This window comes from Lycium barbarum, chromosome 8 (genome assembly GCF_019175385.1).
Source record: "Lycium barbarum isolate Lr01 chromosome 8, ASM1917538v2, whole genome shotgun sequence".
Classification (NCBI taxonomy): domain Eukaryota; kingdom Viridiplantae; phylum Streptophyta; class Magnoliopsida; order Solanales; family Solanaceae; genus Lycium; species Lycium barbarum.
In genome coordinates, this window is record NC_083344.1 from 109,323,191 (window position 1) to 109,346,224 (window position 23,034).

The window sequence follows — 23,034 nt, forward strand, 5'->3', positions numbered from 1 at the left end:
ATTACTCAATGCTTTCAGTTCTGTTTGCTTTGTCATGTTTCATTTGCTAATTCTGTTTAGTTTGGTTTAAATCAAGAACTAGCTGGTTTGATTTCATGGATAGTTAAGTTATGCCTTAACTATGGTGTGAGTCTAGTGGTTCTTTCTTCTTTCTCTTCTTCCAGTTTTCCTGTTTGATCAGTCTGCTTTCAGTTTGTGTGGTTCATGTATTAGTTTGGTTTAATTCGATCTTGTCTTGTTGGGTTCTGTGGTTGTTTAGCTTTAGGTGCATTTGGAAGAATGGTTATGTAGATTTTAAAACTCGTTTGCATATTTTGATTAAGTTATAAGCCAGGGCAACCTATTAGTCAGGCAGATTTATATTTTTACCAGTGTTGAATTGTCTTGTCAAGTCGTGATCTTCTTTGCTTTGAAATATGATTTATGTGATTAAAACTAATTAGTCATTGAGTTTGTTAAGTCTAGAATCTTCATTCAGACCTGTTGGTTGGGATCACGGTTAGTTATGTGCGATAAAGTCGGGATCTGTTTAATTATGTCCTAGTCGCCTTTGTCTTTTGCTAATGAGCTGTATAAACCTATTAGACGTACATGTTGGGATGTTGATCATGTTGGCTGGTCAATCTGCCCCCCCCCCCCCCTGAATTGCTGTAGTTTAGCCTCTTTGTTGTTGTACGTTCGGGCAATAGATCATTGCATTCTGAGTCGAACTTCTGCTGCGCATTGTGAGCTGAATTGTTATTCATTTTGAGGTTATAACACTGCTTTCACTGCTGTTTTGCTGCTGCACATTTTAGCAAACCATTATGAGATTTAGCTCTCGTTCGTTGAGGAGTCATCTAAATCTGAATCTGTAGTGGACAGAATTCAGATTTCCATAACCTTCAGTAGTTGAGCCCTGTTTTACTTTGTTACGTCCTATTTCTATTGTTGCATAATCCTTTTAAAAGTTATATGTTTATAGTTGATCATGGATACTAAATAATGATGTTTACTATGCTGTAGAGCTAAAGTTATACACGATTTAACTACATATCCCTATCTTCTGACCCCTTGTTCTTTAGTTCCTAATGTGAAATTGGGTGTACAAATGTGTAAATTTTGTTTCAGTCTTTCAAACTAAAATTTGCCTCTGCCTTTGTCTCTTAAGTATCTGAGCATGCACTTTGTTCAGTTTATGGTGGGCTGACAGCATAGTTTTAAAATTTACAGCCTCAATCAATTTGTGCCTATATGAGTGCTAATCCCTATTTTTCCTTTCTTTACATGTACACATCGGAGAAAAAAATGGAGTCCTAATTCAGGACTTATCACTTGCCGCATTCGGTGTTGGGCTAAAAGCCCAACAAAATCCTCCTCTCGAGTTAGTCTGCCCGCAACAAATCTGCTAAACAATTTCGTCGGGCCGAAGCCCAACAGTAGCGGACAACAGCATTCCTTAATGGGCTGAGCTCATTTACATCACACCTAATCCTCTATTTTATCTTTGCGTGCATTTGATGTGTATTTTATGACTAACATTCTTTTTGTTAACTTAGATAAACCTTAGTGACGTTAAGGGTTTTAGTTTAGTAATGGGTAATTAATTCCACAAATTACATTCACTTCTATTTCTAAAACTATTTATAGTATCTACAACATTTATTTGAGTAATTGATTTTCAAAATAGCGTGACTACATCTTTTGGCTAAGGGAATCATAATTTATGCTTACTATTTTAGAAGTTTAAAACATCATAAATCTTACACTAACGTTAGCCTATTCTAAGAAAAATGAAAGCAAATTAGTTTCAACGGATAATTTTTTTCACTTCAGTTTCTGTTCAACACTTGAAGTACATATTTGTTCAAAATAACCTTCGCACAATATACGTTTGAACTAATACCCTTTTTTATAAAACTTCATTAATAACTCTTTTAAATTTGTTTGTCATTTTTTCCAAAACATATAAACATTACACATCATGTTCCTTTTAGTTCATTTGTAATTAAACTCTTTTATGCAACTATTATTTTTTACCAGTTTCACTTTAAATAACTTTAGCAATACTTACAAGGTATTTTCTTAAATATTTACACTTAGCCTAACTAATCATAAGTCCGGTCGGTTAACCATTGTTAGTGGGTCTTAAAGGGTGCCTAATACCTTCCCTTTAGACTAATTGAACCCTTACCTAGAATCTTAAGTTTCGCAGACCTTAAACAGAGTTAACTTTAAACATAACTTTAATAAATTTAGGTGTCCTAATTCACCATAAATAATTAGGTGGCGACTCCTTAAAATAAACAAAAATAGGAATCATCAATATGTCGTACTTCTACTTTAACCCGGTTAAAATGGGGTATGATAGGTATGCATGCAAGTAACCGGGTAAGCTCTTCTGTCATCCTTGTACAGTTTATCTATGGATTTTATGCTCACTTCGCCTAAGCCTTCTGACTTGCTTTACCCGTAGAGTGTGGTGTTGGTTAACGAAGCCTTCATCCGTGCCCAACATGAGATAGATGATCTTCGAGGCCAACTGGATGCCCAAGGCCGAGAAACGGAGAAATACCGGCATCTCCTTCAGGAGAAGGAGGAAGAGTTCAATCGGGCGGTCGTGCTGGCCAACCTTCGTCCAGAACTCGATGCGGCTAAGGATGAAAATCGTCATTTGAAGAGCGAGCTGGCCGCAATGACCGATTATAACCGGAGCCTTGAGGCTGTAAAGATCGGCCTTAGCCGGGATAAAGCCCAATTTTCTTCGAGGCTAGATGAGCTGGAGACCACGATTTCTTGACTCCGGGGGGAGCTGGACTCGGTGAATGTTGATGCAACAACCCTGGCCGAGAAGAACCGGCGGCTTGAGTCCGAGGCTGCTTTGTCCGACGACCGCAGGAGGGTGTTTGAAGAGAAAGCCGAGGAGCGATCTCGGATATGCCAAGGCCTAAGAACCGAGCTCGAGGAGGCGGCTATTGCCAACAATGCCCTTAAGGCCGAGCTGGACGCAGCCATTGGTAGGATAAGTGTCCTTGAGGGGAACCGGGCTGATCTGGGAGCAAAACTGGCCAAGGCTGAGGCCGACTTGGAAGAAACATGGAGAATAGTTGAGGCGGCCGAGGCTCATACTGCTATTGTTGCCGAGTATGAGAAGTGGAAGTCTCGGCGGATCACCCTCGAGCAAGCCGAGCATGGTCTCTCGGATCTCCCGGCCCTGATACTCGAGGCCAAGAGGATGGAGGAAGAAGCCGATTGTGCCCTTGGGTCCGATTCAGACGACTCCGAGCTAACTGAGTCCGAGCATTCAACCACCTCTAGTCATGCCGGATAGTATGGGGCTGGTGCCTTGCTTTTTGCTTTTTGCCTTTGTAGGACTTTGTTTTTCTTTTGATGTAAGGGACATCCGTTGTATAAATAAAAAGTGCATTTTTCTTGCCTCTTCGTTTGAATGTTTGTTTACTGCTATTGCTATAGCTGTTGATCCGTTCTAGGACTGGCCGACTCATAGTCGTTAATTCATTGTGCCCGCCGGTTTTATCCGATATTTTGGGGCCGGTGGCTTGCCAAATTTTGGCTTGGATCATAGTGATCTCGTTGCCTTTGTCGAATTTCGACCAAGGTACCCGGCGTAGGGTATGCGATTGAGGCAGCGTCGAGATACGACGGTTATCGACTGGGCAAAGTATATTTAACCGAGAGCTGTTTTCCCAACTTTTGGTAACTTGTATTTGCAAAAGTGTTTGCATATATGAGAATTTTAACTCTTTCTTGCTTAGCTGTAGCAAACGTAAAATGGGACACGATTCATTGTGATCGTTTGGTCCTTACATCGGAGGCTATGGCCGGGGCCGGGCCTTAGTTTTGCCGTAGTAAATGTTGAATAGGACACGATTCATTATGATCGTTTGGTCCTTACATCGGAGGCTATGGCCGGTGGCCGGGCCTTAGTTTTGCCGTAGCAAATGTTGAGTTCTCCGTTTGTTGTAATCGGTGTCATCTTTGGTGTGGCATAGTACTCCCCTAGCACTTATCCGATCTCCAAGGTCGGGTGAGTGTTATTATGTCCCCAATCGGAGGGTGCGACACCGGGTATTCAGGTACTTGCCCTTCATATTTGTTAAGTAACACGTTGTACTCGTTGCCTCGTTAAAAACCTTGTCGGAAAACCCATTTTGGGACAAAACCGTACTAAGGAAAAGAGTGCAACACGTGTTTTCAGATCTGGGTTCTAATTTTGTCCCACTCCTGCCTTCCTGGAAAAAAGAAAAGTTAACGAGAGAACACGGGGGGACCATACCTTAGCAGTAGTATCTCTTTAGGTGGGCCACGTTCCAGTTATTACGCAGACGCTGCCCGTCCATGGACTCCAACTGATACGACCCTTTGCCCGTTATACCGGTTATCTTGTACTGGCTTTCCCAGTTCGGAGCCAGCTTTCCCTCGTTGGGGTTCTTGGTGTGCAAGGTAACTTTTCGAAGTACTAAATCCCCAACTTGGAAATGCTGAAAGTTGGCTCTTCGGTTGTAATATCTCTCCATCCTCTGTTTTTGGGCCGCTATGCGGACCGACGCTCTTTCGCGCAGTTCATCCGTGAGGTCGAGCTTCACGGCCATGGCCTCCCCGTTTAAATCTTCGGTGGTATACCTGAAACGGAGGGTCGGTTTGCCAACCTCCACGGGGATGAGGGCTTCGGCTCCGTAAACCAATGAGAACGGGGTTTCCCCCGTGCTCGACTTGGATGTGGTTCTGTAAGCCCACAACACCTCCGGGAGTATCTCCATCCAATGATGCTTCGATGCTTCAAGTCTCTTCCTTAGATTTTGGATTATTGTTTTGTTCGTCGATTCTGCCTGTCCGTTTGCACACGGGTTATACGGGGTTGACACGATTTTTTTGATCTTCAACCCCTCGAGGAAACTGTTGACCTTGCTACCCACGAACTGGGGGCCATTATCACAGGTTATCTCGGAGGGGACGCCGAAACGGCAGATGATGTGGTCCCATATGAAGTCGATGACCTCTTTCTCCCTTATCTTTTCGAAAGCCTGCGCTTCAACCCACTTAGAAAAATAGTCAGTCATAAACAAAATGAAACGGGCCTTACCTGGTGCCCGAGGTAACGGACCCACAATGTCCATTCCCCACTTCATGAAAGGCCAAGGTGAGATGACCGAATGCAGCAACTCCCCGGGCTGGTGAATCATCGGAGCATGTTTCTGACACCCGTCACATTTTCGGACAAAACTTTTCGTGTCCTCGTCCATCCGGTTCCAGTAATAACCGGCCCTGACAATTTTTCGAACCAAAGCCTCTGTACCGGAGTGGTTGCCGCAGGTTCCCTCGTGTACCTCTCTTATCACGTATTCCGTTTCACCGGGGCCCAAACACTTGGCCAGAGGACCGAGGAAAGAGCATCGATACAGTTGGCCGTCCACTAAGCAAAAGCGGGCGGCCTTGGTCCGTAGCGATCGTGACTCCTTCGGGTCATTTGGGAGCTTACCATTACGCAAGTAGTAGATGTACTTGTTGCGCCAATCCCAGGTCAAGCCCATTGTATATATTTCAGCGTGCCCGGTTTCTATGGCCATGTTCGATAAGTGAACCGTTGCCCCGAGGTCGATTTCCTCCCCCTCGACCGAGGATCCCAAGTTCGCTAATGCATCGGCTTCGCCGTTCTTCTCCCTTGGTACATGCTGCATGATCCATTCTTTGAATTGATGAAGTACCACTTGGGTTTTTTCGAGGTATCACTGCATCCGTTCGTCCTTTACCTCGAATACGCCGTTCACCTGGTTCACGACCAAAAGCGAGTCGCACTTTGCTTCGATTGTTTCGGCTCCCATGCTCCGAGCTAATTCCAAACCTGCAATCATAGCCTCATACTCGGCTTCATTGTTAGTTAGTCTAGAAGTTCTAACGGACTGTCGGATGACCTCCCCGGCCGGGGTCCTAAGGACAATCCCGAGTCCGGAACCTCTAAGATTCGAGGCCCCGTCCGTATGTAGAGACCAAACGGCCGTGATCTTTCCCGAGGTCAGCAAAAGTTCCTTCTCGACCTCAGGGACCATGGCCGGGGTAAAGTCTGCCACAAAATTGGCCAAGATTTGGGAGTTGATGGCTGTTCGAGGTTTGTACTCGATATCGTAACCGCTAATTTCTACAGCCCATTTTGTTAATCTACCGGATAACTCAGGTTTATGCATGATGTTTTTTAAAGGGTAAGTGGTTATTACACATATGGGGTGGCATTGAAAATAAGGTTTGAGCTTTCTGGAAGCACTTACCAATGCTAATGCCAGCTTTTCCAAATGGGGATAGCGGGTCTCTGCATCCCCCAAAGTTCTACTTACATAATAGATAGGGAATTGCGTACCTGATTCTTCTCGGACCAAAACGCCGCTTACCGCCATTTCGGAGACTGCTAGGTAGAGAAAAAACGGCTCATCGGCCTTCGGCGTGTGCAGTAATGGGGGGCTGGACAGATACTTCTTCAACTCCCTTAGGGCTTCTTGGCACTCCGGTGTCCAATCGAAGTCGTTCTTCTTTCTGAGCAAAGAGAAGAAACGGTGACTCTTGTCCGAGGACCTCGAAATGAAGCGACTCAGTGCCGCTATCCGCCCGGTGAGCTTCTGTACCCCCTTTATGTTGTTCATGACCTCGATGTCCTCGATGGCCTTGAGCTTTTCCAGGTTGATTTCAATTCCCCGGTTTGACACCATGAACCCCAGAAATTTACCGGACCTTACGCCGAAGGCACACTTCTCCGGGTTGAGTTTCATGTTGTATCTGCGGAGTACATCGAAAGTTTCCTGCAAATGCTTTAAATGGTCCTCTGTTTCCAGGGACTTAACAACCATATCGTCAACATAAACCTCCATTGTTTTCCCTATTTGTTCTTCGAACATCCCATTAACTAGGCGTTGGTAAGTTGCACCGGCATTTTTTAATCCGAAAGGCATGACGTTATAACAGTAAGTCCCATAACGGGTGATGAAGGATGTTTTCTCTTGATCCTCCGGGTGCATCCAGATTTGGTTGTACCCGGAGTAAGTATCGAGAAAACTTAACATTTCATGTCCGGCCGTCGCATCGATCATTCTGTCGATGTGAGGCAATGGAAATGAATCCTTCGGGCATGCCTTGTTTAAATCCTTATAATCGACACACATTCGAAGTTTATTACATTTTTTAGGCACCACCACCACGTTAGCAAGCCAATCCGGGTATTTCACCTCCCGGATGGAGCCTATATTCAAAAGTTTTGTTACCTCGTCTTTCACGAAGGCGTGTTTTTGCTCTGACATGGGCCTCCTTTTTTGCTTCATCGGTTGGAATTTTCCGTCCAAGCTGAGTTTGTGTGACGCTATTTCCGGCGATATACCTGTCATGTCTATATGCGACCATGCAAAGCAATCGGCGTTAGCTTGAAGAAATTCAATTAATTTACGCCTGAGCTCCGGGGTAAGCCCCGTGCCCAGGTATACCTTTTTGTCCGGTAAGAACTCGAACAAAATGATCTGCTCCAGCTCCTCCACGGTTGACTTGGTCGCGTCCGAGTCATCCGGCGTGACGAAGGACCTGGGCGTCCCGCAGTCATCCTCTTCATGTACTGGATCCGGTCCAGTGCTCTTTAGTTTCTATTGGGGGACCTGCCCTCCGGTTGTACCCTTCTCTTCTTGAGCCGGCTTCTCGGGCCGGGGAGCTGCCTCGTCTACTGCGAACATTTCCTTTGCTGCGGGCTGCTCGCCCCGGATGGTTTTCACCCCCTCCGGAGTGGGGAATTTCAGCAACTGATGCAGTGTTGAGGGAACTGCCTTCATGCTATGTATCCAAGGTCTGCCCAATAACGCATTATATTTCATGTCCCCTTCGATCACATAGAACATTGTTTGCTGAATGGTGCCATCCACGTTTACGGGCAACGAGATCTCTCCATTCGTGGTTTCGCTAGCCATATTGAACCCGCTGAGTACCCGAGCTACCGGCACAATCCTATCAAGCAACCCTAGCTGTTCGACCAACCTCCATCGAATGATGTTGGCCGAGCTACCTGGGTCAACCAAAATGCGTTTAACCTTAGTTTTAAAGACAAGTACAGAAATTACCAATGCATCGTTGTGCGGCTGAACGATGCCTTCCGCGTCTTCGTCATCGAAGAGAATAGAGCCCCTGGTCGAATGGTCTCGGATGCGTTTTTCATGAACAATTGAGACCTTGGTCCGTTTCATTACCGGTCCCCGAGGGACGTCAATACCCCCAACTATCATGTTGATCGTATGCTGGTGTTCGACCGGTTCGACCCTTCGATGAGCTTCCCGCTCTTTGTAGCGATTTTTGGCTTGCTCGCTCAATAGATCTTGAAGGTGGCCGTTTTTTAATAACCGGGCCACCTCTTCTCTCAACTGGCGGCAATCCTCAGTTTTGTGACCATGGGTTCCGTGATACTCACACACCATGCTAGGATCCCGCTGTCTCGGGTCTGATCTCAACGGTTTTGGCCATCGCACATCCAGTACTCGGCCGATGGCCGATACAAGGCCCGAGGTATTGACGTTGAAGTTGTACCCCGAAATCTTCGGTGGACCCCTATGGTTGACGGGACTCCCGGCGTCGCTCCTGAACGAAAGTCCCCGGCTGTTTGACGGGCGCTCGACCCGCTTGCTACCTCGACCGGAGAGGTGGTTTAGGCTCTCCCTCGACCCTTCCGACCTGAAGTTTGGTCTCTCCGAGTGGGAGTATGGCCGAAACCTCTCTTTTGACGATTCAGACTTCATTTCATAACCCTTTCTCGACTTCTCTAAACCTCTATCCACTTTTAACTTCATCGGGGAGAGCTCGCACTGATCATCCTCTACCCGAATCTTCGATTCATACCGATTGTGGACATCGGCCCACGTCACGGCCTCGTATTGTTACATCCCGTATTTTTGAACGTCGGATTATTTGTAAGCTGAGGTGGGGCCCACACGTCAAGACTTTTTTTCGGAACATGTGACAAGTTATATAAATCACATATGTAAAGTTAAACACAACTCTTGAAGGACCCTTGGGCCAAATCAAAGTGGAAGCCCTCCAAACGAATATTTTTAAGAAAACATTTTCGGGTGACCTGACTTTGAGGGGCAAAAACGGTATTATAAGTTTGGAATTTGGAAAAATACCAAGAAATAGAAGTTGTAGATAATTGAATTAGCTTTCCAACCATAGGTCGTGGGTTCCCAGGTGACGTCGGTACAAGGAGATATGGATGTTTTAAGGTCGAAAGGTCAGTGGGCTAGGCCCAACTCGGGCCCAACCGGGTTAGGCCCATTACCCACACCCTTTTAAATGAAATTTAAGGTCTTTCTCCTCATTATTCATACAAAGAAGACCAGAAAGTTCTGGAGAGAGAGAGAGAAAAGAGTATTGGAAAGAAGAAAAATCAATTTTGATCAAAATCCGAGCCCCGAATCCCGAAGCCCATGAAGACAAAAGTGTTGTATGTCGCGTTGTCTTCAATTTGAGGTAAAAATCAACCAAGGAGGAGGGTGATAACGTGGTGGCTGAATTCTTAAGGTATGGATAAGGCTCCTTTTCATTGCTAACAAGTTTATTTAAAGTTTTAACGGATTAGAACGGGAAAAATAGCGATATAAATTTGTCAGTTGGTATTGTGAATTATGGAATGAGATTTGAAGAGAATTTTGGATGAAAATAAATGTAGTTAACTTGTAGAATGTGGAGGATGTTGCTATTGATGTTGTTAGTATTAATTTCGACTTCATTACGGAAATAAAAATTATGAAATAGCTATATGTGAATTGTTATGTTGGTTGGTGAATTTAGAAGGATGCTAGTCCATATTAGCATGGAAATTGGTTGTAGGAAATTATGTCATTTTAATGTGATTTTATGACATTATGGAAAGGAAGTTAATAAAGTGTGGATTATTGTTGTTGGATATGAATTTGTAAGTAGAAAATGTGTTGTGATGGTTTTGTTGCATATGTAGGAATTTTGGGTGGAATTGATGGAATTGTTTAAATCCTTGGGTATTGATTGGAGTGTTATTGAATTATGTTTGAATAACCTTGAGTTAGTGAATGAATATGAGAATGGTGATATTAGCTTGATATTGTGAAGTTGAAATGGAAATCAATTAATTTTGTTTAATATGTTAGTTGTGTTGTTGAGATCCTTATAATGCAAATGAAGGTTAAATGGTTTAAGTTGGCATTGAAATGGAATGTAGAAGGTTATGTCATTTTAGAATGATTTTATGATATTATGGAAATGAAGTTGTTAAGGTGCAAATCATGATTATTGTTGATGAAATTGGAAGATGGAAATATGTTATGAATATGTATGTTGAAGATTAGAAGTTTCGGATGAATTATGGTTTTGGTGGAAAATTTGTATATTTTGTATATTCTGTGAATATTTTGTAAAATGATATGAAATGTTTCCGAATTGTATTGGAGTGATCTTGATTAGTAAATGAATATGAGAATGTTGGTATTGAGTTGAAAATGTGAAGTTGGAATGAAAGTTATTGCACTATGTTGGAAAGAAGACTAGTTATGCTATATTGTGTTTGGTAATGATTGTTGGTGTTGTTGGTGTTGTTGTTGAATTATTTTGGCCGAGTTAAATTCTCGGGGATGCTATATGTATAGGGGAGATGCTGCCCAAATTTCTGTAGACAAGTATCGGTTAAAATTGAACTCTTAAGCCTTATGATTAATATTTGGTAAATGTGACCAAATGTAGATTTTGGACGAAACGGGATTTGAATTTGGAGAGGCGTAAGGAGCGAATAAGGTATGTAAAGCTGTCCCTATCCTTCTTTTGGCATGTCCTAGGTGTACTAGGATCGGATTTGAATCTCGAAAAGTATTCTGTTCATCGGAATCCGCGTTTGAAAATGTCACTTTTTCATTCAATAGGATTGAATTCTATAAGTATGTTTTGTTGCAAGAATTGTGTAAGCCTTCACAAATTGTCTAGAAAATTATGGAACGTCCCTAGGACCTCTATGGGTGACTTTATAGACCTAATATACGTAATTTGAGCCCATCGCTTCGGTTGTCCCGAGGTGGGCCCACTATTCCCGATTTTACCCTTTGTGTATCTATGACTTGTCCTCGAGCGGTTCTAAAGGAAATGCTTTAACTACTCTTCTAACTACTAAATAAAAAAATTGTTTTAAATATTCCCTTAAGTCTTATAAACTATTTTGGAACATGGAAGCGATTCCAGAAAGATTAGTTCTCTGTAATTCATCATGACATCCGAAACACACCTATTATGATTCTGTCCGATTTCGTTATTTCGATTTGTCATTTGATATGTCTTATTGAGTCTCTGGAAATATAGGATATTTTATATTGCTTTTAGTTTCTCACTACTCCATTCGTGGATGCCTCAATGTTTCCCCCACTGAGCCCGGGCTAGGATATGTTGTCAAGCGTATTCCTCTGCATTGTTCGCCGTGCCTCGATGTGAGGGGGCAGGTTTACTTCTACATGGGTTGTGGAGTATGCTGTGCCATGTACACACATTCTGATATGACATGATATGATTTGATATGGCCATCCGATATGATATGTTATGTTACGGGGTTATTCCCTATTCTGGAGTATGATGTGTTGTGGCGCCAGTGTCGGGGTGGCGACCACGTTCTGTTCACCGTGTCCCTTAACGGGGGCCGGATATGATATGGCATATGTTTCTGCATACGTTCTTTATGTTTTGGAAATATGCATTTGATAATCTGGATATTACACTCATTTTCTGCAAGTTCTGTTTTGACTATGATTTCGTTTCTGTACTTCAGGCTTTACATATTCAGTACATATTCCGTACTAACCCCCTTTCTTCGGGGGCTGCGTTTTCATGCCGCGCAGGTACAGACGATAGATTTGCTGATCCGCCCGCTTAGGATCCTATTCTGCTCTCTTGGAGTGCTCCTTTGTCCGGAGCCTATATTTTGGGTACAGACTTTTCTGTTGCACATATGTATGTTATTTAGGGGTATGACGGGGCCCTGTCCCGTCTTATGTTTTTGTTGCTATTCGTAGAGGTCTGTAGACATACATGTGGGTTGTGTATATGTTTTGGGTTGCTATGTTCTATGATAGCCTTATCGGCTTCCGTGCGATATGTCTGTTTGTCTGCGATAATTAGTAAAGCCATTCGACTTCTGTATCTGTATATTCCGCTTATATTCTGGTTTGGGTTATTGGGTACGTATGGGTGTCCAGCACGGACACTAGTCGCGGCCTACGGGGTTGGGTTGTGACACGTATTCCAGCAAATTTTCCTTTAACTTGGCCGAGGCAACTGAACTTAGCATGTTGAGCCCTTTTGTGAAAGCTTGTGCTGCCCATTCTTCTGGCACCGGGGGTAGTTCCATCCGTTCCCTTTGGAACCGGGTGACGAACTCCCGTAGTAGCTCATCATCCCTTTGAATAACTACAAGTTTGAGTTTGGACTTGAGAGTTGAGTATTCCATAATGCTCTAATCCCCAGCCTGTGTTTCTTTTTTAGCTTAGAATAAGTGAAATGAATAGATCACTGTTTATGTGCGCTTGAGTTTTCTAACTATTTAGAAGAGTGAGTGAACACTTTTTCGTCGTCCACCCACCACTTTTTCGTCGTCCGTTTGTGGGCCCAAAAAAAATAAATTGTGGGCCCACATATTTTAAACAACTACTAATATTTTTTTAAAAAAATTATGTTATCCGGAAGATATCGGCCTTACGGGCCTGCACCTTTATGGCACCGGCATGTGCCTTTACGAAGGCATCGACAAGCATTTCGAAAGAAGTGATCGAGTGCTCGGGTAGATGGTCATACCACGTCAACCCTCCCTTCGACAGAGTTTCCCTAAATTTTTTCAGCAATACCGACTCGATCTCATCTTCTTCCATATCATTGCCTTTTATGGCACAAGTATATGAGGTCACGTGCTCGTACGGGTCGGTGGTGCCGTCATACTTCTGTATGTCGGGCATTTTGAACCTCTTCGGGATCAGTTTCGGGGCCGCACTCGGTGGAAAGGCCTTTGGATGTACCTTTTCGAATTCGGCCCCTTCAGTAAAGGTGGAGCCCCCGGTATCTGGTCCACCCGAGAATTGTATGTCTCGACCCTCTTTTCAGTCGAATCCACCCGTTTCGCCAAAGTCTCGAGCATCTTTAGGACCTCAGTCGAGGAGCCGGCTCCGGAGCCGTCGCTCTCAACCATTCGTACTTCGTTTCTTCCGGTCCCGACTGTACCCTTTGCCTTTACCGGCCCTGCTTCACCCTTTCCGCTCTGCAGTTGGGCAATTGCTAATCCTTGCTCGGCGATTGCCGCCCTCTGCTCCTGCAGCATTTCAAAAATTAAACGTAATTTAATGCCATCATTTGGCGCGTCCGGTTCTCTTCGGCCCCGATCCCGGGATAACGTAACGGAATGGTGAGTGTTGAGAGGATCGGTGGCCGGTATGGCGACGTTCTCTTGATCTACGGTATTTTGCCGGTTGAGTCCTTCCCTTGAATCAACGGGGTTCGGATCAGCGGGGTTCGGCAATGCCCGCAGCCCGCTCCCTTCGTTTTCCGCCACGATCTCGGTATTATTGACATGACCGGATTGTTCGACGTCAGCCATTCGGACCGTTTTCACAGAGATGGGTAGGGACGCTTTTGGTTTTGATGAATATGGTAGAAATCAAGGCCAAAGACCACTATTTTCCTAGCCCCACGGTGGGCGCCAAACTGTTTACCCCGGATTTGGATAATCAATTAAATTTGTGGATGGGTATAGGATATGTGCTTGGATCTTGATGTGTATTAGACAGAGAAAATATGTATGTGAGGGTTCTTCAATAAAACGGCTAATGATGACAATTTACTATGAATATAAACGTTTATGAACAATGTTGAATACTTGATGGAAGAAACACAATATAAATGGAAACGAGTATCCTTGGCCGAATTAGATATTGAGAGAGAGATTGCATATATGTTTTTCTATTACAAGTGTTCTTGGAAAAATAAAGAAGCCAACCCCCTCAAAGGAGGGGGATATGCCCTATTTATAGTGACACTCCCATGGTTCTCCTACAATATCAGTTAATAAAATAATGACAACAAGGACCGTTCTGCACGGATTTGGTGGGATTGGACTGACGGCGCCGCCTGACACACGCAAGGTAGGTAGTTGACTATGGCAGGACGCTACTGGCGCGTGGCCCGCATACACCGGTCACACGGACCAACGGCTACTCGGACTAACGGCCACGAATGCTCGGGTCATCGGGCTTGGATGTCCTAACGATGTCGAAGGCAGACCTGTCGGTGCTCATGCCCAGCTCCGGTTCAAGCCTTACCCCGGTCTAGGGCGAACAATATCGCCACCCCATTCCCATTCCTTGCTCCGGCTTCGTTCCTCCGGTTTGTCTCGTATCCGGTATTCACCGTATACAATATTCTTGCTAAATGCGCGCAGGTCTATACTCGATGATCTTGGAGGGCTACCGGTGCAACACATTTTCAGAATATCCAACACTGTGATCGATATAATAGCTGAATAAATATTATATCCAATTATATTTTATATTAATGACCCTTCAAATCAAATACGGAGGAAAAGGATCACATTTTATAACGGCTAGTTAATATATATAATATGTTTTCTCAATAAAAAGAAAAATTGAACACATTTCTCGTCTTTAATTTGTTGCCAACAATTTCGATGGACCATCATCATTTTTCTTGCACAAGACATTCAAGCTCTATAAGGTTATAAAAACTGATTTAAGTTATATATGCAAAAAATTAGCAATATGGTTTAAGTGGGAAAATGCATAAAGATTAAAACAAATTAATACAATGAATTTGGTCAATGCAATCTATGAAACATGAGTTAATTTATTTAAGGATAAAACAGCTAGTTGTGTTATTCAATTTACAAAAACTGCCATCATCTTCATATAGAGAAGCTACCAAGAAAATTAGCTTCCACATGGTGAGTTTCATTCCTAACCATAATTAGCAGGGAATATAATTCATGAAAGAATAGATATGGCTGAAATATTGTTCTTTTATTTGAAATAAAAAACAAGTGAATACAAGGCATGAAGTCTACTATATACATTTATATGTCATAGCCAAACTTTCAGCCTATAGCCCTACTTCTTGTTCCCACACTTCATTTGAACAGCCAAAGTCTTGAAGATGTTAGGGCATGGGTCCTTGCTCGGCTCGTCGTAAGCTTCTCTCTCAATTGGGATTGTGCATGTGTTTTTCCCCAAGCAATTTTGTTCTGCAATTTTGATACTGTTGGCAGAAGTGCAATTTCCATTGAACAAGTTTCCACAGGCACCATCTGGATTACCATAGCTAGCAAACTCAACTTTTTCGATGATTTTGTTGTCTGGGCAACTTAAGTGTGCTCCTGACTTGAGATCTTCCACAACTGCGACAAAGTCAGTACCAGATCTTTCCCATGATTTGACATGAGGAGGATGGTATTCAGTGATGATACTGCAGATTGTGTCTCTGTTTACTGTTTGGACTTCAATGCTTTCTGGGTGACCACCAGTTTCCTCAAAGATGACTAGGAGATTGTTGGTTGGCTTCAAGAAAGCTCTTGGAATGTGGTACCTGAAATATCACACGTAAAATATGTTACACTTTTCATATTTTAGACTATTTAGGGATTTTTTAAAAATTTATGTGGTGTTTTCATTGATATACTTACTCGAATTGAGTGGGCTGTCCAAGAGGGGAGAGGAAAGATGACCAGTAACGACCAAGGCTTTTACCGTTCACCCACATCATACCCTTTTGCATTTTGTCCATTTTCAAGGCCACTGGGTTGTTGCCTTCGGGGGCATCGAAGTAAGTCTGCGGTCCAAGAAGAATTTAAGTTATATACATCTAAAGTATAGAATTGTTTTATATATGATTTAATAAGGAAATATTTCTGCGCTTATACCTTGTACCAAGTAACAGCTCCTTGGGGAGGACCAGTTAATGGAGTCCACTTTACTTTCTTTGCACCCTCTTCAGTAAACAGTTCTTGTTTTTCGCCAAATACACCTACCTGTTAAATGACCAACAAATCATTTTGGTTATCAATTAGTTGACCATATATCTTTTGAAGGTTGAAAAAGATCAAATATAATTGAATATAATTATGTGTTTTGTATGTGTACCTCATGTCCCCAGTTGTTTAGGGTTACATCGAGAGTTCCAGCCATCAAACCTTGAATTGTTATGCCTCTGGGTCCAGCAAACCTTTTCTCCATGTAGGCTCCACTATTCTGTATTTGTAGATAACAAGTTAAATTGTCTTGATGGTAATGGTAATTTCTTATATTTGTACTTAATGTGCAAAATGAAGGTATTGGTCAGAAAGAAGAGAGTACCGGAAAGCCAACGGTCTCAGCCAGAATTGAGATGGTGTTAGTTCCGGGTTTCAAGATGATAGGCTTTTGGAAGACAAAGCTCTTCTCAATGTTGTTACCATGTCCAAACCCTGAAATGTAATACCAGCAATTGTTAAGTAAATAAATTTTACATTATCAGTGCAATTTAACATGCTATAACCATTAATGTACATACCAACATATTCGCCATTAACAAAGGCAACCAATGCATGACCCATACTTGCGATTTGCAGGACGGGGAGGATGTCAGGCCTCATGGGCAAGTCATGGCGATCGAAGGTGAGACTATTATGTAACAATTCCAGCATTAGAGTAAACTCAATTTGATCAATCAAGATAAAAAAAGACAATGAAAAATTTAATAGTAATTACCTTGTACTGTACCAAGCATAATCTGAGGTATCCTTTGTCAAACTATAGAGTTCCAAAGGTTCCCTGTTCTTAAGTGCCAAGTCATTGATGGTCGGGACCTTTTCTTGGTACATTTCCCATTTAAGATTCTTTGCTTTCTCTGATGCCACGAAGTTCCTTGAATTGTGTTGGGAGACAATCTGTTTTCCATAACAGAAAACATTGGATTTTCAGTGTCCATTTCAAATAATTGAAATCTTCTACATTTTTTTCTATGTAACAAAATTTACCGTTTGAGTGTTGTAGACAACGGTCTTGCAGTCGGGAAGAATGCTAACGGATTTCTCAGGTAGGTAATATTCTTTACCCCTGAACTTGATGGTGGCTGGGTTAGTTGTGTGGTTGTTGGTTAAAAAGGCAGCACAATCACTTCCTGGCTTCTCATAAACTGTAATCTGTGAAATAGTAATGTTTAAGATGTATAAGTTTTCTATCAATTTTGTCTAGGGTCAACTAATACAATACAAATTCGTTATATATTACCTCAAGGTCTTGGTTGATTGTTTGTACAGTGGGAGTTCCCCAAAGGAGAGCCCTTCTTGATAGCCTCAAAGCCCTGTGCAAATCCCTCAAGTGACTCCATTTTGGTTCCCTATACAAACCTGAAAAGATATACAAATATCTCTTAAGTTAAAACATTTTGCATGGGAATGTGTTGTTTTGTAATATTTTTTACACTGTTAGTGCATAAAATTTAAGGGCAGCATGCACTAACCGAACTCATCAAGGGGAGCTTCATCATAGTAACGAGTTGTCACGAAAGATGAGCCTGTTCTTCCAAAGTTGGTTCCACCATAGTACTGGGAAACAAGAGTGAAACTAATTTAGATATGACTAATTAAGGTTTATGAGAAAATAATCAAATCAAAAGACTACCATATACCATGTAATAGTTTGTAAGAGTTCCGTTCTTTGCGAAGAAACGGGCTACAGAAAATGCAATATCTTCTGCTGCTCTTTGTGATGGTGGATCTCCGAATGTCCTATATCTGCAAATCATTTTTTTTTCCAAATGTTAGAACTTAAACATAAAATTACCAATCTCTTAAACATTAGAGAAAAGATGTATATACTTACTGGGCGGTCCAATTTTCAGTCCATAGAGAAGGTTTGTTGGGACCATTGGGGCCGGTGAAAGTATCTGCACAATGCCTTCCATTGCATGTGTTGATCTGGGAAAATTGAAAAGAGAGTTATGTATGTCTTTCACATTTTAACTAATTGTTATTTGAAGAAGAGATCGATAAACTTACGATTTGTGGAGGGGCATCCTTTTGCTTACACATGATCCAAGGGACTCCATCGTATAATGAAGTAGCCATATTGGCAGCCCATTCGACGTATTTCTTACCATTGTCTCTGTAAGCTAGTTGAACATTGTTGTACTCGTTTTCGATTTGAGCCATGATGATGGGGCCTCCTTGGGGTGCAAACAACTTCTCCTTTTTCATCAAATCAATCACCATTTCTGAGTACTTTTTCATGTGGTGCTGCAAACAAAAACACAAAACAATTAAGAACCAGTTTGTATCTGTATTAATTTAAGAGAATTATCTACGTTTTCGCCTTAACACGTACGATGAATGGTTCGTTGTAAGAACGGAATGTGATGTTTGGGACCTCCCTTAGCCAATATGGGAATCCTCTGTTCCATGAACAATAAGCCATTATTAAGCAACATTATATTAACGAATGAACAAAATTATATAGAATTTTAATGGATTTATATATACCCTTGATTCCATTCAGCCTCGATGTATGGTCCAATCCTGAGGGTGACATACAAGCCCTGTTCACCAATTGTCTTGATGAACTTGACCACATCATTGTTTCCTTCGAAGTTGAGCTGCAAATTCATAGACAACCATTATAAGTCGTAATATTTGTAACAATGATCTTTTAACACATGCATGACAGAAATATTCAAGATTCGAACATAATGTGTTATGTGTACATCTTAATATACACACATATTTTCACATTTATGTTAATTACCTGGCCTTGAACAGGCTCGTGGAGATTCCAGAAGACATAAGTCTGGATAAGGTTTAAACCTCCTTCCTTAGCTTTCCTTATGATCTCAGGCCACATCTGAAAGAACAGTCGATAGGTTCAGGATAAGCGTGATCATATACTATAGGTATACATTATACATTTTTTTTTTAATTAATTCGCACGGTGGATATTGGAGTTACCTCAGGGGGCATACGAGGATAATGAATGGAACCAGAAAAGAGCAATTCCCTTTCCCCATTAACGATCATTGAACGAGCATCATAGGTAACCCCCTTAGTTTTTTCTCCGAATGCACAAGAAACCGCCAACGAGAGGACGACCAACGACAGTAACCGACTTGATATAGCCATATTTTTTCTTTTTTTCTTTTTCTTTTTTACTATGCAAATTGAGTGCAATGCAAGGACAAGAAGGAGAAGAAGACAGTGAGCTAAACGGCACCTCTTCCTTTTGTGGAGGAGGCACCAAGTTATCAAGCTGTCTTGATTCTCTTGGAATGATCATTTATTGATCCAATTTATAATAATGATAGCAGAGATACATACAAGGCTTGGAGAAATTCATGGCCTGTTTTCTTCCTTTTTGTTGCTATTTTGTAGTAGTTTCTAACTACCATTGATGAATGGTTATAATTAAACGGGAAACTTATTCTTAGGAGTCATTGGAGAATTGTTCAACCCCTCATTTTATCCTTATTTTTGTTCCTCCTCTATTATCTTATTTTGTTTGAAACAGAAGCACATTAAAATAGTTGGTTTTTCCTTTTCTATTTGCTCGCATATTTGTTCAATCACACATATAATATCTTGTAGAAACTTGTATCTACTTGGGCAATATATATCATACAATAGTATGTGCTTTATCAAGGTAATTTGGAAATTTCTAATGACATGATAAACTTGTAACGAAGATATGAGTTAGTTTCTCATACAGTCACTTAATTAATAGTTTTTATCTCAAAAAGTCACTCAAGGAATTATCTCAAAAAATCACTCAACTAATAGTAATTATCTTAGAAAGTCACTCAACTTTGTTTTGTAACAGAAAATTCATTCAACTATTGTCATTTCACCTACCAAATCACTCAATCAATTTAGTCAACTTTAAGAACCCGTCTTAGAAAAATTGTCCGGGGCTAGGAGATTTTGTGAAAACGATGTGCTTGAATAGTTGTTAATTTTTATTAAAAATAAAGATTCAAAAGACTCTAAAGATTCATGTAAGGATAAAATTAATCAATCTATGAAATTATTATTATTGAAAAAAAAAAAGAATCAATACTTTTGGCAATGAAAAATCATAATTAAATCATCGTACGTTACATAACTTTAATTTTAATTCATTGAAATAGTGAAAAAAATTTATTCAATAAAAGCTAATACACTGGAGGCCCACAATAGTAAACACAGACACAACTTTGTGGTTCAAGACCAGCACAAACTCCAGTGAAACTATCTTTGCCATGAATCTTGTTGCATTCATCCAAACAGCTTTGAGCGTCACATTGATTTCGATGTAATATTGCGCTGCATCTCTTTCTTTTCTTAGCTTGAGCATCAACTAATACACCTGCCAATGACACACATACTTTAAAAATTACATTGCCTCCTTCCAAAGGCTAAAAGAATAAACTAAACATACTTATATTATAAAAAGATGTTCCTTTCTATATGCACTCAAATATGTAGCTAGCAATTGACCTACTATATCAATAAAAATCATGGGATCCTAATTAGGACCTTAACTTTGCTCCGTAAACATTGCCGTATTACTAATAGGCGACAATTATACAAATTTTCTTTGATTGAAGATACTTTAATTGCTTTTCCAAATAATCCTTGAAGTATTTCAACCGTTAAGAATATAACGATATTAATATGTGATGCTCTTGCAATATAGATTTTCTCTATACTTTGACATATTACCCAAACATTTTGATCAGCAGATACGTAGAAAATAAATAAAAGAGGAGAAAAAACCTACAAAGATAGCAGAAATAGAGAATGAAAATTGATAAAAGTGTAGATGGTACATATACTTATCAATACCAACCTGACAGTAGAAAAGCAAGCAAACAAAGATGGAGGAAAGAAAGCTTAGCCATGGTGAAATAGCTAAATAATGTGTATGTAACTCTTCTTCAAATTCACCAGTTTTCAAGCAAAACTATAGCCATATAAATAGATGGCAGAGTTGATTTTATGAATATTTTTCCATAAAAATGTCTCCTTGGTCTATATAATAATTTTATGAACTTTTTTCCATAAAAAGTACTTCCTTTTTTAGTATTATAAACTATATGAATTATTTTTTCCACAAAAAGTTCTTCCTCGTTTAACTTCTTTGCCTTTTATTCAGAGCATGATCTGCATTTCTAGTAATTATAAAATCTAAATGATTCATCCAAAAAGAGTAGAATCATAAATTCTCCCATGCTTATTAGATTTCCTTTTTAAATCATTTTTCCGTTCAGTTTGTGAGAACTTCAAATTCTATGAACCTTCTCTTTCGGTAATTACTGACCTTTAATTGTTCAGGATTCATCTCCAAATGGCGTCGCAAATTTTGAGTATTCTATTCATATGACCATTTGAAAAAGAAAAAAAAAATCATATGACCATCATGTTCTCAGAATTGACAAGTATTCTATTATAAGATTGTACATAAATAAAAAGAATCAAAAATTTTGTTGGTAAACACTTACTGCAGGGCCGGCTCAATACACAAGCCACTAATGGCAAGTGTTTTAGTCCCCTAAATTTTGGGGGTCATTTTTCAATAGTTACTAACATGAAAATTAGGGGTAGAGATTTTTTTTTCTTAAAATTATTGAATTAATCTAGAAAATAGCTCGTAGTAGTAGTCTCCTATGCTCAGCAAACTATTCCAAGAAACAACCGTCCCAAAGTTTAAACAATATTTAATAAGTTTGAGTTTAACTACCAAGTTAGCTGAAATAGGACAATTCTTCATTATTTGGAGCTTGCACTAATTTCATTTTACTTTAGAAGTATACCTTTCACACATGTTTAAAAAATAATATTTATGTGATTTTAAAAAAATTTATTATTAATTGACATTGGATGCAAGTGGGCACACGGGATGCACGTGTGATGCACAAAATGCACACATGGCGCACACAGAAGTTAGTTTAATTGAATATAGTTGAGACCTCTTATTAAGATTTGGCTTCAGGCCACGAATTTCATTGAGTCGTCCCTGTTTACATGCAATGGGTATTTACACCAAATCATATCAAACTATCATGGTTAAGTGATCAATGAAGTAAAAATGCATGATAAAAAACCACAGTTAAGTGAGAAAAATGTATGTACAAATACGTGTAATGCATCTATTCCTTTAGTGCAACATCTGATGCGAGTAAATTTTTACCCTTTTTTGTATAATGAGAGAGCTTTAGAAGCTATCGTCCCAACTGAGAAACATAATTAACGTTCTTTTATTAAATTTTTTTTAAGGTAAGTCCTCTCACCTTCCTTGCCTGTTTAAATTTTTCATAAATAATAATTTATTGTAAATAATGATACAATATTTATTATTCCTGTTATTTAGAGGTAAAAGTTGTTCGTAAATAATATTTACTTGTTATAAATAATATATTCAGTAGAGACGTTGGTCTCACGTAAGTCCTCTCCCCTTCCATTCCTAATGAAATATTGCGCGTCACTAATTTTAATTATGGGAAATCTACATGGTGTAGCTAACATTAGATCTCTAGTAGTTATACTTTAATTTGTTTACACCTCATAACTAAAAAGTGTATATCAATTACATTCCATAACTATATATCAATTACATTCCATAAACATACAAAATAGGTTAAAATAAAAAAGCAACCCCTGTATCCACATTTTTCTCTCGCCTCCCTCCTTCTCCCTCCCTTCTGCTCTCAATATCGCTGTCGGAGCTCCGGTCATTGCTCCTCATCATCACCACTGCTTCATGCGAAAGCCAGACGGAACATACAACCCCTGTCGAAGTATGACGATGTCACTGCTCCTCATCGTTGGTTTTCAAATAATGAGCTCGATGAGGGCAATATGCACAAGCAAATATATTGATTTTCAAATTGACGAGGGGAATATCCACAAGCAATACATTAATGTTCAATAATGAATTCCTCGTCGAAGTGTTCTGTAACATTTAGAAGCTAAGTTCCTAAATGGCGATCTGACAGAGCTCCCGGTTAGCA

General features: G+C 40.5%; 2 protein-coding genes across 2 annotated transcripts; both read right to left on the reverse strand.

Annotated features, from left to right (window-relative positions):
• Positions 1–14,851: 14,851 nt before the first annotated feature.
• LOC132606636 (beta-galactosidase 13-like) lies at positions 14,852–19,323 on the reverse strand. The gene is made up of 17 exons (XM_060320213.1): positions 19,001–19,323; positions 18,801–18,896; positions 18,539–18,651; positions 18,384–18,450; positions 18,059–18,295; positions 17,883–17,977; positions 17,689–17,794; positions 17,521–17,605; positions 17,289–17,407; positions 17,036–17,200; positions 16,767–16,945; positions 16,570–16,679; positions 16,374–16,483; positions 16,161–16,268; positions 15,941–16,048; positions 15,704–15,849; positions 14,852–15,606 (listed from the first exon to the last, which is right to left on the reverse strand). The coding sequence occupies exons 1-17, from the start codon at positions 19,169–19,171 to the stop codon at positions 15,132–15,134; spliced, it is 2,490 nt and encodes an 829-aa protein (XP_060176196.1). The 5' UTR covers positions 19,172–19,323; the 3' UTR covers positions 14,852–15,131.
• A 776-nt stretch (positions 19,324–20,099) lies between these two features.
• Positions 20,100–20,947, reverse strand: LOC132605334 (uncharacterized). Its single transcript, XM_060318518.1, has 2 exons — positions 20,874–20,947; positions 20,100–20,390 (listed from the first exon to the last, which is right to left on the reverse strand). Exons 1-2 carry the CDS (start codon positions 20,923–20,925, stop codon positions 20,197–20,199), a joined length of 246 nt encoding a protein of 81 aa, XP_060174501.1. The 5' UTR covers positions 20,926–20,947; the 3' UTR covers positions 20,100–20,196.
• Between the last annotated feature and the right edge of the window lie 2,087 nt (positions 20,948–23,034).